Source organism: Opisthocomus hoazin, chromosome 18 (assembly GCF_030867145.1).
Source record: "Opisthocomus hoazin isolate bOpiHoa1 chromosome 18, bOpiHoa1.hap1, whole genome shotgun sequence".
Classification (NCBI taxonomy): Eukaryota; Metazoa; Chordata; class Aves; order Opisthocomiformes; family Opisthocomidae; genus Opisthocomus; species Opisthocomus hoazin.
Window position 1 is genome coordinate 9,429,410 of NC_134431.1, and position 17,949 is coordinate 9,447,358.

At 42.3% G+C, this 17,949-nt stretch overlaps 1 protein-coding gene across 7 annotated transcripts in view; it reads right to left on the minus strand.

Moving 5' to 3' along the window:
• SULF2 (sulfatase 2) overlaps window positions 1–17,949 on the minus strand; it is a 170,464-nt gene that overhangs the window by 5,246 nt on the left and 147,269 nt on the right. For all 7 annotated transcript variants that reach the window (XM_075438982.1, XM_075438980.1, XM_075438977.1 and 4 more), the window contains 7 exons: window positions 15,189–15,396; window positions 7,847–8,090; window positions 5,919–6,015; window positions 4,071–4,165; window positions 1,365–1,424; window positions 772–941; window positions 150–292 (listed from right to left, as the gene is read on the minus strand). In XM_075438982.1, the coding sequence (XP_075295097.1) occupies window positions 150–292; window positions 772–941; window positions 1,365–1,424; window positions 4,071–4,165; window positions 5,919–6,015; window positions 7,847–8,090; window positions 15,189–15,396 (1,017 nt within the window). The remainder of the gene's footprint in view (window positions 1–149; window positions 293–771; window positions 942–1,364; window positions 1,425–4,070; window positions 4,166–5,918; window positions 6,016–7,846; window positions 8,091–15,188; window positions 15,397–17,949) is intronic.

Genomic DNA, 17,949 nt, shown 5'->3' on the forward strand with positions numbered 1-17,949 from the left:
TGGTTTATTTGTAACAGGGAAGAAGCCAAATCACACTACAATCAATGACTTAGGCCGTCTCTACATCCTGCACCAATACCGTGCTATTTCAATTTATCATCGGTAAGGAACAAGGATGTATTTTCTAGAGCTGTTCTATGAAGACGTACCTGATATGGATCGGTATTGAGATCAAAGTACTCCAAAAATCCAGTAGCAAATTCACAAAAGAGGAAGTTGTGGGTCTCATTGATTGTCCTCAAACACCAGTATGTGTTGTTGTTGGCACTGGTACAGGCACAGAAAGGGCCCACTGCAAATTGAAGAGTTATAAAGATGTAAGCCACATGCTGCTGGCTTTAGGCACTGCTTATTACTTTTCATTTATGATATTACTTTATTCATAGGCAGTTTCTCTCTCTGACTCCTGAGCTCTAAAGCAGAGAATGCCTTCCAGCATCAGCTCCCTGTTCTGTGCATGGCTACCTCAACATCATGGCCAGTTGCTTTCCCTGTCTTCTCTGGTTGGGAAACATTCCAGATGATGAGACACTACACATCATAGTACTGGACACAATAGCTGTAGGTTTTTATTTGCAGTTGGTTTTGTTTTTAACTCCCTGGCCTTTTGTGTAAGGATAATGCCAGCACTGAAACAATTATTTAGTATGAGGAGAGCTGCGTAGCTTTGGCTACACAACTAATTGATATCGGTAACTTCTAGTAACCCAGCATCCTTGCCCAGCCTAGCCAGTATGCGCCTACCTATTACGTAGTTTAAAGTATCCTTACGTGTCCACAGGGGAGCAGTCTGCCAGTGTTGGTTGTCGTGGGTGAAGCAGGTCAGACCAGGCATGCTGCATGTGTCATTATTCTTTATTCTCTTCAGCAGTTTGCGCAGTTTCTTCTTTCGCCTTTGTTCCCTAAGCAGCCAGAGCCTGTCTTTCTCCTGTAGGGCTTTCCTGCACACATGAAACATTAGGGTCATGCAGGCTCTGTTATTCTTGAACACACCTAAAGAAAATGAAGCAGCTAATAAAATAAGCTGCTCTGAGGGAAAGAAAGAACCCGTGCCTTTTAATTAAATGGCTTCTCTTCCAAATGCCTCTGGATATGACTCTGCAATTCAGTGGCACTGAAAAAAAAAAAAGCAGCCAAAGGGACTTCTAAGCTTGCCTGAAGTCTGTGATGTGACATTTCCCAAACCAGGAACCTTAGCTCAGATGTCACAAGCATTTCAGCATGGGCTTAGTTCCTTACCCAGGTGTCTGTGTGTTTATTCTTTTTAATACAGGATACATGGAATTGTAATTTTACATGTTTGTAAAATGTTCAAAATTCAAGCCTTTGCATTCCCTCTTTCAAAGGAACAGGCCTTCACTTACTTGAAAGGATGAAGACTAGAGCCCTTGTGCCTCAGTTTGCTTTTGTGTTTTGAATGGTAACTGGAAAAGAAAAACAGCATTGTTGATGAACAACAGAAAAAACAACTGCTCCTGTTCATACCACACTATCACACTGGATTTGAAGCAGATTTAATCCAGAATCACTTCTCCCTTCAATTTATTCCTTCAGGGTATGCGATGAATGCAAAGCAGCCTTGCTAGCTTCGGTCAGGCACTTCAGAGCCCTGTTGGGCCTTTTTTTCTTTCTCCTCAGCTCATTTGTGCGTGGTGCCATCTCCTGCTCTCACACTGTATTGCAATGTGTAGCCACAGATCATTCCAGCTACAATTTTCAATTTTAGTTGTCGTTGTTTCTTGTTTCCGTATGCAGGGCAGATAAAATCCATAGACTTATAATCCAATTACAACATTTCTTCAACGAAATATTCACTACTGTGTTCAGCTAATAAGATGACAACCTCATACCACCTTCCTACTGTTTTCCTTCTGAATGAATTTAAATACCAGTTGCACTTTGTGGGGTTGGGGCTTTTCTCCATTGTTATAGCTAGAAGTTCCAGGAGAACTTCAGTAAGATGCATGGAACCGTCCCAGCAACAGCAGCGTCTGATACACTCTGAGGTATGGAGGGTGTCAGCGGGCACTCACATTCTAGCTGGGTGGCTCGACTGTTCTGGTTCTGTCTCCAGAAACTCTTAGAATAAGATTTTGCAGACATTTCCTTTCCATGTAGTTTTCAAAGTTAAAAAAAAGCCAAAACAGCCTTAGGCAATGGCAATATTTTCTGACTGATAAGTTCATTACACTGCCCACACAAATCATCAAACTAAGGTCACTAAATGTTATTTTCTAAACAGTACATCAGAACTCAGCTGTTAGACTAAAACTATCTTCAAAACAAATCTTTTTAAATTATTAATGCTAGCGGGAGCTTTAATAAATGTAATCCTTATAGCAAATTAACAAAATAAGAACTATCTATCTACAGTCAATTTTTTTTATCTTGCACAGGCACTGGGTATTTCATTAACTAATCCTAAATGCTAAATCTTAATTCAATGCAATTCTGCAAACACTAAAACGCCTATAACTCAGGTGATTAACTCCATTGATTTCAGTAGGATTATTCATCTTAATAATGCTGTGCATGAATATAGACTCATGGAATTGTTTGGGTTGGAAGGGACCGTTACAGGTCATCTAAGGTCATCTAAGTGCTTCCTGTACTGGGTCTGAAAAATGTAACATTCTTTACATTTATTATAGAACACTCGTTATAAAAATAACTTAATCTTTAAAGTATATATTAAATAAACTCAGTTGTAAACATCAGTTTTGAAAGCAGTGGATTATAAGACAATATAAACTTTTTGGGGAATTGCCATTTAGAATTATACTGATTTCATTTTAAACATTTTTTGCCATGAGTTCTATGTATGAGTTGGCATAACCCAAGAAATTGATGTGCTCTGTAGCTGAAGCTATGTCGCAGAATTCACGCAGGCCGCAAGGACTACGTACGTCATGTCTGTAAACCAGGGTATGTTGCACCTCCAGGGATTTAAGCGTTATGCTCAAAACCTCATTCCATTACACCAACGAGACAGAGCAGTATCATCTGCACACTCTCACAGAGGCTAATACTTAGTTAAAACCGCTTTAGCTCAAACAATAGCATGGCTGCCTTGTGGTTTTCAGCACAGTCCAGTACAGCTTTCCTTGTGATATTCCTCCTGCTACCGCCACCGCAGCTGCTGTACCCCAGGTGACAGCTGGCTCACAGCAGCCTCAGAGATTGCTCGGTGATCACTACGATCCTTGCTTCCTTCTGAACAGCTTTCTCAGGGGCAAATTCTGTTGGAGTTAACATTTGCTTCTGAAAGATTTTCTGCTGTGCTTATTTGCAGAGCAAGAGCTTGCTTGCTCCCCATCTTGCTTGAACCTTCTTTCCATGGGCTGAACCTACAGCCATTTTGCAAATATTTAGCTACAGGAGAAACCAAATATGCAGAGACCTTAATGCATAATCACTATTTTAGTATTGCCCGTTGCCCTTACAGTTCACACATAATCTGCGCTAGGGAAAAAAAGATCTGCACTACGTCAGTGGTTGTTACAAAAATACAGTTACCCTGCACCAACAGTTAAACTCCTGCTTCTCCCACCTGGCACAGCTGCTAAATATTGCAGTGATTGCAGCCGATGTGATAATACATCCAGCCTTGAAACAACTGAAGGGGGAGAAATCCTCTCACCTCCCCATCCTGTTTTTCCACATGCTTTACACACTATTCTTTTTCAAACAGATTCGTGGAACACTGCACCACATTGACAATTTGGCCTTGTAGAAAGCAAGTTTTCAGAAAAAAGCCTGCAGCGTAAAATCTATTAATCTCTGCTATCAAATAGCAGGATCTTCAGTACCAGAGCATAACTAACTGGTTTATAACCATATTACACGTCCTGTTACACCACCATCACTTGACACAGAGGCAATTAAACTCCTGCCTGGCAGAAGGTGGGCCTTGTACTTCTGCAGCAGTCCAACTCCCCCAGCAAGCGTTATACCAGAGTACAGTAAGTGGGCAACCACTGCACAAAACAGCTTCTGAGCTCTCCTGTGAAGACATAAATCAGCTACAGGTGCTCACTACAAATAACTACTCTGAAGTACAGAACAAATACCTTATCTTGTTACAGTCACACTCTTCAGGTCGCTTCTTCTTCAGATGACCTCTCACCTCCCTCAGGTTTTTTATTTTATTTTGCAGAGTTTCAATCTAAAGAAAGTAAACATACAGGTTAAAAAAAATACGGCAGAATTTAGTCCTATTCTGACCTTCTCAAACCCATTCTATGGTCACCAAATGCTTCCTTTTCACCACCTCCCATGACTCCCACCACTAACAAGCATTTTCAGATTATCTGCCTTTCCAGAATAAAACCTACAGCAGGGGAGCCGCGCTGGTACAGTCTGCCTGCTTTGATTACTGAATGTGAAAGCAGAACATGGCACTGGGGGAATGGGAGGGCACACAGCCTCGGGTAGACAACCACTCCTGGGTCCATTCTGATTTTTCCTCTTGTGCTCTACAGCACGTTTGCAAGGGCGGAAAGGTTGGTTACTCAAAGGAAAATGGAGCCCTTCAAATTCAGCCTGTTATGAACCTGAGCAGCGGATGGGGAGGGAGCGCTCTGAAGTCCCCTCTTCAGAGCTTTGGAAAAAGAAAAGCAGCAAGGCTCTGTCATTTTGCATGGCAGTCTCCAGCAATGTCTGGCCACATGGGATACGGATTAGCAGTTAATTGTGCCACCAATGTGGTTTATTTTTAACAGCCTGTTTTTTTTTTTTTGTCACTAAATGAGGCTCCACACTTTTGTTCAGTCTAGCTCACACAGCGTGGCCCATTTCCACCCAGATGGGTACTACAGACTTACACCTCGGTTCTTTACTCAGCAGAAAAAGCAAAGTAATCTGGTGTGAACAACAAAGTCACTGCACAACTACCATTAGACCAGAAGTCTAGTGGAAGCACGTGGCTGCTGAGGCACTGACAGGACAGAGTGCTCAAGAAAAATACACGAAGAATCCAGCCCTGTGAGCTTACATCAGGAACACAACAGGACAGGAGTGAGCTCTCATTTGCTTTCGCACTCCATATAGCCTACCTTTTTTGAAGAAAAAAGAATTAAAAGAGTATGGTGACACTGAAATTGCCCTTTTTTAAACCCAGCAAAGCTAGTAAGTTTTTCAGTGTCCATCTGCCTCGCTACGCATCAATCTGTACCATGAAAGGGGCCAACTAGTTCTTGCATAGGACCGTGCTGTGATTCACGTAATTTGGTAAGAGGTTACAGGAGGCCCTTTCTCTATGCTTCTCTTTGGTATTTCTTCCACCATTATTGGTCTTAGAAGACTGCCTCTTTCATACACAGCATGTGTGAAGGGTTTGAGCTTATATTCTTCAGTATTAGTGACAAAAATGTCATATGAAGTTTCACAGACAAATTTCACAGGGCAAATTATCTCCAGGTTCTTCACACACACAAGCCTAAGGAAAACTAATTCAATTCCAAAGTGCAAGGGTTAAACACAAGCAAGCAAAATAAATAATTCTAGAAGCACAGAAACTAACAAAGCTCACTTCTCCTTGGGCTTATGTTTGATAGTTGCAGGACTCTTTTTGAGAGGTACATTGAGAAGCAGGGCTAGTGAGATGTGACAAAGATCCAAATGAAATTTTTCCCAGGATGGGGACACTTACAAGTCCCTCATTTACCTCATAAGGCTTACGACATTTCTAAGCTGTCCGCTCAGTTACAGTTCTCTCCTCCACTCCACGTCTTGTCTTCACAAACTTGTAATAACTTACTTATCTCTGACATATGTATTCTGAAATCAGCCAGCAAGTTCAAAATGTTCCAAGGAGGTACACAGACACCCAGAGGCAGACAGACACAAACACAGGCAGCATGATCCTATCGGCCCACAGAAAACCCCACTGAACATGCAGGACTGAGAACATCACTGACCTCGTGGTCAATATGAAGTTTATGGTCCTTCCACGCTTGCAGTGACCTGTACAGATCTGTGTCACACTGAACGGTGTCATTCTCCAGGATATAGCACCTTGGCATGGAAAAGCAAACAATGTTTATTACGGTGGATACACACATACAGAGCAACGCAAACAGCTGGTTTTAATAACACAACTCCAGGACAGATGAGAAGCCAGATTGGAAATGACATGGAGAATTGAAAAAAACAGTGCTCATTCAGGAGGAGACGAGTGTGCTATGAGCCAGGAAAGAAGTTTGGGTTTGAGTTGCCATGGAAATTTTTCAGAAGTAGAAAAATTGAAGGAGAACATTCCTATGAAGCAGAACCTGTTGACTGCTTGATTTCTATATGTAAATTTTGCTGCACAGAGGTCTTGCTTATTCATTAGGCTGCCTACATAAATAATCTCTACTAACTAGCAAGCATCAACAGCATTACTCAGAAGCAATTTCCCAATGCATAATTAAGTGATATGGGGGCAGGGGCAAGGATAAAGTACTTCTTTATAAGATGTATTACTACATCATAAAGAAAAGGAAAAAAAAAACAGAAACAAAGAAATTTTGCTGTTTTCTACATAAAAATCTTTTCAAAGATATGTCTCTGACTTCAAAGGCAAAACACCCTCTGACAACTTCAAGTTCTTACGTTTTACAAACCTCTAATACAATCCAGGTTTTAGAATTATTTCAAAACCAAAAAGCACACTTGACAGATTTACCCGAGAAGTTTATTAGGGGTCAACAAACGCCATGTAGTCATTTTCGAATGCTTGTTTTAATTAAAGCTGAGTATTTTCCACACTCCTTTATTTTCTTTAAACCAACTCATGCTTGTTGTCCCCACTGCCTTCTTTTCTGCAAGTGTTCCTGGGGACTCCTCATGCATCATGCACAACCTTCCTGACAGTTCCTTGTATGGATCTGGGATTCACCCAGTAAGGCAGCAAAAATCAATTTAACTTGTTCCAGAAGAAAAGTGAAAATAGTGATTCATGGGTCCTGGACATTCCTGAGAGCTGGGGTAAGGGCACAGTTCTCTGATGTCAACCTAGCTACATTTCCTCATACCAGTGAGTCTCTAACTCCGTAAACAGAAGTCAAATGGAAACCACAAATTCAAACACAGCTAACAGGCTCGTGTATGTTTACATGAGCTAGTCATTAAACAATTTAATGAACGTAATGCTCGATTTCCTGATAATTTACAAGCAGAAATGGTGACTAAACTAATTAAGTACAGTTGAAGATCCATCATCAGCCCCAAGACTTGCACACTGAGGAACAGACTTTTAGCTATTAGAGTGCCCAGACAATTCCCTCACCTCTCTCTCACTATGTTCCGCTTCCCAATGCTCCTGGGCCATCCAACTTCATTCCTAGTATACATTTTCCTTTCCTAGCACTGGCTACAGAAAGCTTTAAGAGGCTGCTTACTCCCTTAGGACTGATTTGGTGTTTGAAATACAAAGCAACCAAGGACATGAAACTAGGTTGTACTCCAGCTGGAACCTGCGGTCTCCAGACAGGCCAGGTTACCCGCTGCGCACTGAGATTTCCATGGGTAGAGCCTTTCCTGGTTTCACACAGGTGTACGCGCGACTGCTGCAAACAGTTTTGCTTCTCCTCACTGGAAACATGCCCTGATCAGTCATTACCGTCTCCGAAGTGAAGAAGACATAAAAGCACTGCTGTAGTTCTTCAGTAGCTTCATACCCCTCTGTACGTGACAAAATTAACAAAACCAAAAGCTGTTGTACAGATGAGAATAAGAACTTTAGTGAAGCTAGATTGGGTATCCAAAAGGGGCACAACCTGCTGCTCACCAGTTAACACAGCCACTTACATAACGCAGCCACTTAGGTAGCCAAAGCTTTTAGCAATACCGCATGTGCACTCACCTGTGAGTCACTTTTATCAGGTTAGGGGCTGTGTACTCTGCAATGCCACCGGTGCCACTGTACTCCCCCACGTCCTTATCTTCCTCCTCACTAAAAACAGCCCTCTGCACCTTGTGCCGCTTGGTGATGTTTCGTGGTAAGACAGGTTGATAGCCATCCTCCAAACCCAAGTTATAAATGGCTCCATCCAGCTCAACAGATACAGACCGGATAGAGCGATTCCGGACATAGCTTGGTTTGTATTCTGTGTGGAAGAGGACATGGAAGGATTAAGGGGGTGACAAACAGCACATTACAATTTAGTCTTCTTTATGTCTCTTGGGAGGAAACAAAACAGCCCATACTGTGACATTCGGAATTAACTGGATGACAAATGGCACTTGTTGCAGCTGTCCTGTGAGCTGCTGCTTCATTACCTTTCCAATGGATAGATGGATACCTTCAGGAATGGGAAAGAGGGCAGATATAATGCAAACGCACAGGGACGGCAGAGGGGAAAGGAAATGTCCAACATCATCACTCCGTGAGCGAACAGCTTGCAGAGACGCTGCTCTTCCCCCCAGAGTCACCAGATGGCAGCAAGACCTTAAAAAACGAGCCACGACCGCCCAGCCGGCAGGGTCTGGGGTCATCCTTGCAGCCTGGCTCGCCACCGCTTCCTATAGTCTCCCGCAGGATGCTCCAGCGCCAGGACTCCTGCAGCACTTCCCTGAAGCCGTCGCCAGTGTTCAGCCTGAGCTCTTCTCAGTTTTATGCGTTCTTCAAGGTAAGATGCTTGATTTTTTCAGGAGGGATTAATATCTGAATCTTTACCTTTATCCACATCTAATTCTTTTCTTTGCAGTTATTTCCCTGACATGTAGACCTGTCAGTGAGTTTCTACATGAAGCACCACCCTTCAGCGCTATGCACTTCCCCAGCCTTTGCTTCTGCATTTGCAGCCCAAAGGCAAAATGAAACATCTGCTACAAATTGTCACTACACAGTATGAGATTCTCACTGATCTTTTCACCATTACTGTTTTCCAAAGTTCTCTGTCCTGGCCCAAATCCCCAGAGCTCCTCTCCCGTTTGGTCTGGAATAGCACAAACATATCCTAGTTATGGAGTCTAAATCCACACCTAAACTTCCCTACTGTATGACGGGGTCCATCTCTGACCGTATTTCCTCCTCACGGCCAACAACTGCCGAGAGTCGCTTGTTACACTAAGTGCAACCATTCTCGCTCCTTGAGAAAAAAGTACAGCCTAAATACCATCGCCTCTCTTCTCCACCCTGCCTGGTGCCTGAGTCTTTGCTCTGTATATGAGGCTTACTAGAACATCCAAGTCCCTTGGCTCCTCTGGTCACCCCTCCTTCAGACAGAGCTGAAACGCACAGCACATCCCACAAGAAGGGGATTTCCTTCTGCAATCTGATAAGGGAAAACTCAACCAGTGTGCCAAATGAGAAGACCAATCTTACTTGCAATCCCACACTCCACAGAAAAGCCAGCTTTGTCTATGGGATAATCTGCCCAGCAAAACGAGCAACAGAAAAAAAAAAGAAATGGGAAGTAGAACCAGAATTGACAAAAGAAATAATCCAATGTCAACTGGCATGCTTTGGCATTAACACAGAGTGACTTTTTTCAAGAAGCCTTACATTAATTCCAAATGGGTTGCAAGGTCTCAAAAGCCATTTTGCAGACTGTGGGAAGAGACATAAACATCTCCTCCCACCTGAAACTGGTCCAAGCACTATATTTTGTCAGCACCAGACACAGAAAGTGGAATACCAGCTGGATTGCCTGGCTTTGCACATTTTCCACCTGTGGTTCAGAGTTTATTGCTGACATTAGGCCAGGTGAGTCACTGCTGGGGGGGGGGGGGGGGGGGGGGCGGAACCTGAAAGACCAACCCTATTTCAGGCACCCATTCAGGAAATGTTTGACTAAATGAGAAGGAAACTCCCATCTTTTCAGAAATATGAGCAGGTTCCAAAAAGCTACACCCTAGTAATTATATTCAAAGTATAAACTCCCTTTTCTTTAATTGTTTCCCCATTTCATCTTGTTAAGCTCAGCCAGCTAACAATTTACCTTCCTTCCAAGTCTAATATGGCAATCCAGCATGTTGGATTTCAGCAGATAGCTGCAGGGAACTGTCCTCTGCACATGTCCCTGAAGAATGAGAAGCCAGGAGTCACTCCTCCCTTGCAGCCAAACGAACCCAGCCTTACAATGAACAAATTGGTCTGGACTGAGACAGCTCATAAAGAACTTGCATTGTTTTAATGCAATGCGCTATCCACAGTGCTGTGATTAGTACCAAATGCCAATATTCGCAGAGGAAGTCATTCAAATATTTAATAGGATTAATATTCACCCATGCTGTGCTCTCCCACCTGCTAATTACTTATTAGTCGATCCTCCCCCAGGTTTAAGTTTTACTCTCCAATTTGTTTACCTGTGTACACAACCCACAAACAAAGTAGATCTCGGGCTGGTAAATACTCAACCCAAAACACCTAACCTTCCTTTTCCAAGTTATTAAAGTTTGGCTTTGGTAAGCTCTATGAGTCCCAATGCCTCTCTTCCTCTGGTCTTACAGAAGCCAGCTGTCTTGTAGACGGTAGTGCTGAAAAGCTGCATCCTCAGAACTGAGTCTGGAAACAGAGTCTGGAGAAATCCAAGACTAAGAAAGTGAACTACGTTTCAGTGCTCCACTCATCCGCTTGTGTCTTCTTGGACCACTCGACAAGCATGCCTGTCTTCGCTGGAGCCTGAAAGGAAGTACACTGTTCTGGTCCAGATCTCCCCAGACAGCCTAGAGACTCAAACACACCTGATTTTTGACAACTATTTTTCGGTAGGATCTCAGATTTCAACACTGTCTAGTGAAAGCACGAACTGCAGTATCCAAAACTATTATTCAACTGAATAAAGCGTGGCAATATTGTATTATAAAACCATAAACTTCATATCTGACATAAACATGCCCAGCCTTCGGGTTTATATTTAAGTCTCCTCACATCATCACCACCCAAGCCTTATTACTTATTTTGCAGCTGCCAAATTAATGATTTAACACTGAAATAATTTGGAAATGTTTGTTCTCTCAGGGATGACTGAGAAGACTGTAACCAACTATAGCTACTGTATGGTAATTTCCCCAAAGGAGGAGGGTGACTGCTCAGCGGGAACACTGCAGAAGACCGAGACCTCTTGGTCTTCCCTGTTGACACTTACTCTGCGTGGGTATTTCGGATCTGATGTATTTTCCAGCATCACAGGAATGACAGACTAAGCCAGTACGCAAGGATTCTGCTTCTACACACGCCATGAGGAAAATGTCCACCACTAGCCTCATGAATTCCTGCTCTTCATTTTCCAGTAAGGTCTAAATATTTTCCAGAATTTTGTAGAGAAGAAGCATTTTTGTCTATTAACACCAAAGTAAAATTAGGCACCTTGAAGTATAATTTTTGAAAATATCTCAAGTGTCTAGAAATGCAGATAATTTTTTCTTGGACATTAGGTACCTAGGGATTTCTAGAGATCTTATTCTGAATCACAGAATCTGTGTCTTCAGATACTTCAAAGAGGAAAAAAGCCAACCCCCCCAAAACTTTCTTACACCCTGTTTCTCACAACTGCCATTAAAATTATACTTCAAATGGACTGAATTTAAAGTGGCTGATGTTCAGGTTTGTGTTTGTTTTTGGTTTGTTTTTTTTTTAACAACAAAGAAGGTCATTTTGACCTAACATTGAGACTACCTCAAAAGAAAAATGAATGACATGAAAATTGGAATAAGACTGCACTAGCCCCTTTGTACACAATTCTGTTTGTTGTTTACAAATCTGTGTGGCCCATCATCATTTCTCTACTTGCAGCTTAATAACTCCTTTAATCACATGCACTTCTTCATGACAGGAGGAAGAGATCAAATCCACAGCAAGAAAAACATAATAGACCACAACACAGCCAAAGATTTTAAGTGCTCACAATTACTTTAAACTTTCTTCCTACTGAAAAGCTTTGTTTCAACCTTCTTACAAAAATAAAAACATACCAAAGAAAATAAAGAGGAGACAGAAATGCAAACATTCCTGACTCTCAAACCCGTATGTATGGAATATTAATGCTTATGTGTTTCTAGCATGACAAAGCTTTGCAGGTGGGCCGTGTGTTTGTACACAGCCCAAATGGCATGTACATGACATGACCCTGTTTTGCAACTGAATTTACTCAATTTAGAAAACATTGTTGCCTGCTAAATGCACTGGTGCACCTGACAATGGGTCTAGACCATGCCTACCTTAGAAAGTAACTACTTTATCAAAACATTTGGTGCTCCAGCCCCTCTATCAGCAATTTAGTCTGGCCTTTTAACTACATGTTCTCACCACATGACTGGTTTTAATCTTTCTGACAGACCAATCCTCACCCCCCCCCCCCATCAGAGTCTGCAGCAGACTTGATGCACCCTAGAAGCAGGGCATCCAATTTAGTTCTCTTCAAATGACTAGATTGGAATCCATCAAAATTGCTCTGCAAATCCACCTCTCTTGTGTGTGATAGAAGGGAATGATCAGGGTGTTTCCTTCAAAACTACGCCATTGCTGTGAACTAAAGCATTAATATGGACGTGACCCGAGTCCAGTTTGAAACTTCTGTTTTCTATTTAGCTATTGTTCAATCTGATGAACAGCATTCACTGGCATTCAAGTCGGGCTGCAGTATGATCCCATGCACTCATCAAATCCTGTGTACCAGACCTTGAAGATGCCCTCAGAACGACGCAACTCAGCAGACTGCGCTTTATCATAAGTCTCTTGAAACAGGTCATAAAAACCCAAATAACATATCATCAGTATACAGGTCACCCTCTTACCATTCGCCAGCTCTCTACGTAAGCTGTTTAGAAAACCCTTGGGATGTTACCTTGACTTGTATTGCTTTCTGCTCATTTGCATTCAGCGTGTGATTTATTAGATAGTGCATGTGAAAGAATAGCCAACACCAAATCAAAGAGTCTGTGTCTACGGATCCAAGCTAACCTCTTCCACTGTACGGCACACCCTGCATGTAGGCAGAGGGAAAAATAAAGCATCTGTGGAGTCAATTATTTTACTCAAGACAAGCAATGGGAACATGATTGTCAAGATCCTGTCTTATGCTGCTCAAGCTCATGCCCTAGGGTTCAATGAGGCAAGTGAGGTGAAGGCTATAGAATCATAGCATAGTTTGGGTCGGAAGGGACCTTTAAAGGTCATCTGGTCTAATCCCCCTGCAAGGAGCAGGGACGTCTTCAACTAGATCAGGTTGCCCAGAGCCCCATCCAGCCTGGCCTTGAATGTTTCCAGGGCTGGAGCATCTACCACCTCTCTGTGCAAGCTGTGTCAGGATTTCACCACCCTCATTATAAAAAACTTCTTCCTTATATCCAGTCTAAATCTACCCTCTTTTAGTTTAACACCATTACCCTTTCCTATCACAACAGGCATTACTAAACAGCCCACCCTCATCTTTCATATAAGACCCCTTTAAGTACTGGAAGACCACAATGACATCTCCCTGAGCCTTCTCTTCTCCAGGCTGAATAACCCCTAGTCTCCCAGCCCCACTCCAACAGGTCCATGTCTGTCCTGTGCTGAGGGCTCCAGAGCTGGACGCAGGACTCCCAGGGGCGTCTCACCAGAGTGGAGCAGAAGGGCAGAAACCCCTCCCTTGACCTGCTGACCATGCTGCTGGGGATGCAGCCCAGGGCATGGTTGGCCTTCTGGGCTGCGAGTGCACATTGCTGGGTCATGTCCAGCTTTTCATCCACCAGTGCCCCAAGTCCTTCTCAGCAGGGCTGCTCTCAATCCCTTCACCCCCCAGCCAGTATTGATACAGGAGGTTGCCCTGACCCAGGTGCAGTACCCTGCACTAGGCCTTGCTGAACTTCATGAGGTTCACACAGGCCCGCTCCTTGAACTTGTCCAGGTCTGTCTGGATGGCATCCTGTCCTTCTGGCATGTCAACTGCACCACTCAGCCTGGTGTCATCTGCAAAACTGCTGAGGGTACTATAGTATAAACTCTCCCTCTTCTAAGCAAAACATAGAGAAAAAAACAGCATTCTGATCCCTCTGCTAGAAGGGGCAACCTTCACTTTCTTTACCTGAAGCTCCTTCATACACAAACTAAAGGTAATTGTACACTTAATCACCTCCTCTGGATATTGTGAAAACTACTTAATGTTTAGGAAGCACTGACACAGATGAAAAGTACTTAAATAAGTGTTAAGCATTATCAGATAGCATTATGTTGCCCTCACTTAAATTGTTTTCCTCTTCTCATTTAAGTGCCTTCGATCCACTCCTGTTATTTGACTCCCCATGACTGAACTTTCTTCTGTGTGACTTAAAAAAAAAAAGTTAAATTGGACTCCAAGTTCTAGTGTTATTTAAAGATTATCCGCTGTGCCACATATTTAAACAGCAAGTATAGTTGAGTAATTTCATCCCGGAACCAATAATTTTTTTCAACTAAAAATTAGCTTAGTAGGTACTAATCAGCTTGCAAGGCAAATATAATGGGAGAAAATCAATTTAAACTCTCTGTTTGAAGCTTGTGCCAGGTCATTATACAGGAAGACTAATCTGCTAAATAATTAAGGCTCTGTATTTGTGGAGTGAGACGAAAGAAACATTAAAAGTGAATAATAATTCTGTGCTGCCGTTTGACTCTCTAATCTATAATTAGACTAGTACTTCAAATATAGATGTTAGTCTGACTAAGGTTTAATACAGAGCCAGCGGAATGGGCTTTCTGAAAAAGCACCTGATCTGTGCCAAAGAAAGTAGAAACAGAGTCATCCCCTTTGGACGTGATCTCTGGTTAGAAGTCAGCCTTGCCTCTGCTGACTGAGCAAAAGGAAAGGATGTTAGGAGCAAGCAGCTTCTGTAACAAAGCACAGGCATCCTTATTAAAAATAAATCACTGCAGTAACAGCTTCAAGCTGATCTCAGTATCTACTAAAAATTCGAGTATTCTCTGTAAAACACTGTTTGCATTTCATGGCCTATGTAAGGATGTGCTACTTGCCACGTCAACGCGTGTACTGCATTTCACAGTTTTGAAAGACATAAACATAGGACCCCATTTTGGATCAAAACACTCCTCTTCCTACAGACAGAGATATTTTCAAATCTGACTGGCCAATGAGGCACACTGTTTCATAGGTAACTACACAGTAAGTACACTGACAGAATTCAATGCCCATGAAAATCAGGACAATTATGTGTGTTAGTAAACAAACTTCTAACAGTTTTGTGAGGTAGAGACAGAAGATACAGTAAGTGGGTTCACTTACTTTTCTTGGAGAAGAGTTTCTTTCTCCGTCCGACATGGCTCAGCTTGTATTCGTTCTCTTCACAATTGCAGTCTTCGCTATTCCTGTTGTAATACTTGAGCAAAATATTGGAGGTGCCTTTGCTGTTGCCTGCAGCTGCCAAGTTCGCCATTCCCTTGCACTTGTGTAGCTTGAGCTTTCCACTGGCATCTTCCACACACTGCCATTTCTGGAAGAAATATTTGGTCATTAAACCTCTGTCCCAACTGTGCTTCGTCTAATGGCCAGCTCCCGCGATCTGTCAGAGACTCCTTCTTGCAGTAAGGTGGGGCTCATCTATCACCTAGTACCAAAACAGAATTTTTGTAATCTTCCATTTTCAGACAAAACAGGAACTCTTTGGAACACTCTTGCATTTGTTTCTGATCTTGTTTCTTGGAGGCAGACCAAGGGGAATTTCTTAACAAAATCAATACTACAGCTAAAACCACAGAGGTGACAAGTGACAACTTTCAGAAGTGTAACTGTGGCATAAACCAAGGATGTTCAAGCCTTATCCACAGGTTTGAAAAGAATCCTTGCCTACCAGCAAGTGTGTTTGTCAGGCTGGCACGAATCCATGCCACTAAAACAGCACCAGGCTTCAGGCCTGCATATAATCTCAGCCTCATCCCATACTCTACCAGAAGGTAAAGAACTTTTCGGAGAAGTCTCTTTCTCTTTCCTAGTTCAAATGCCTGATGGTCTGAGGATTTTATCTGAGTTGTGGATTCCTTTACTGCAAAGTAAAAGTCTGAGCTGATTACCTAGACTCATTCTACAGTCAGAGCAGAGGAACAGCCACTTCCAGGGCATAATTCACTTCATCCTAAACTGGCCAGACAAAAGAGGTAAGAAAAAGGAGTGCCTTGCAGAAGTGCCTGTTTCTCTCATTGACCTTTAAAAGGGTTGGTATGACTGGATCAGCTATGGAGGTCTGTAGTAAAATGAGTTTATCTCCATCTTGAGTGTCTCTCAATAGCTTCCTCCTTTCAACACCCCTGGGCTTGACTAGCAATGGTGAGCTGCACTGGATGCCTGTGAAGTAAGAAACCCCGCCCTCTTCCACTCAAACCAGAGAAAATCTAATCTCTAATCTCCAGTTCCTTCTGCTACTCAAAACCTGAAGTAACTTGCTTATAGCTCCCTTTGTGCTGCTGTCAGGGCTGTGCCAAGGGCAAGGGAGTTTGGCCATCTTCAATCTGGCGCTGAAGTTTTACCCACTTCCCAGATACCTTATGAAATTATTTCACCTACTCCTTTATTTACCAACACACTATTAGCTACAGAGCTAGGCTTTGAGATACATAAAAAAAAAAATCTCACAGTAGCAATTGCTACTGTTTTAAATAGAAACTCTCGGAAACACTTCAGCTTTTTGCTGAGTCTTGAGAGGCGTTCCTCTTTTTCTCTATTACAAAGTCCTAAGTCTGTGCCTCCAGGACTCACTTGAATATTGAGAATTTTCCAAATAAAAGAACAGAAGGAAAAACAGCAACAGCTCCCAAGTGAGATGACATTTTACATCAGCCTGCAGCTCTACGAGGGAGATTCAGTCACTTCAGTTCCCACAGAGCGGTGCGTCCAGGCTAGCACAACGAAGTCTACATTTTTCATTGAAATTCACTCCATTGTCTGCATGGCAGCTAAGTAAGAAAACAGTATCATCGTGGTTTTATAATACAGAATTTAACAGGAATCAGAAGTCAACTGGCCAGTAACAGTAGATTTAACTATGTTCACGGCAGACTCTCTCATCCAAAACAATGAGAGTTCTATGGTGTGTCCACTTATTTCCTCAACCAAATGGATGCCAGGTCTCCTGAGCTACAATTACTTCTTAGATACCGTGTCCAGCCTCCTGTATGATCCAAACCTTGCACTGATACAGATAAACCTGGCTTAACTTTCAGCACAAGGAATCATAGGAAATCAGTGAGAGATACTGACAACGGTAAGACATTTGAATCAGACATCTTTGTGTGACTGTCTTCATCTGTAAAGCAGGACACGTTCACCTAGATGGGGTGTACAACAAAAATAACTTCTGAAGAATAAATTGCTGAGTCTTTTTTTCATTATTTTTTATAAATACTTAACTTTGATGCACAGACTGAGGTTTCAAATAAAAGCTATTTTACCAGAAAAGCAATAGTTTCTTTCACAATGAAAAAAAGATGTAAAATGTTTGTTGCTGTTTCCCATTTCAACTGAATCTTATTTCTGAAGTTATATGAACAAACTGCATTTTCTACTCAGTAAAGCTCTACGCTGTAGGTGTCTGATATATGAAAAATGAAGATTCAACAGAGGGCAAGTTAAATGCCATGATGAGAGCTACTGCAAATAAGAGCTCTGATGTGTGGCCCAAAAATATTTTTTTCTCTATTTCTTTCATCTCCTGTCAAGAAAGTGCTGTTCATTTTTCCCCAGGTGAACTGGAAAAAAGCCTTTAATTTTTGGTGCAGTTTAAATCTTTCCAAGGCAGCTGTATGATACAGTGAAAACATCTTAAAGGTTTGCTGGAAGGGCACATTGTAAGCATGAACAGCCCACTGCTGAATGACTGCAGTGCAGAACTACGTAAATGAATTTAGAAGCAAACATTGAACACAGGTGGGGGGCAAGGGGGAAGAAAATTCTCAAGCTTTTACTTTCTTTCCCAAAACAGATATAGGCATGTGTGTGAACGTGGCTGGGATTCAACAACTTACCCTTGGTCTGCTTGTAAGTACAAACACAA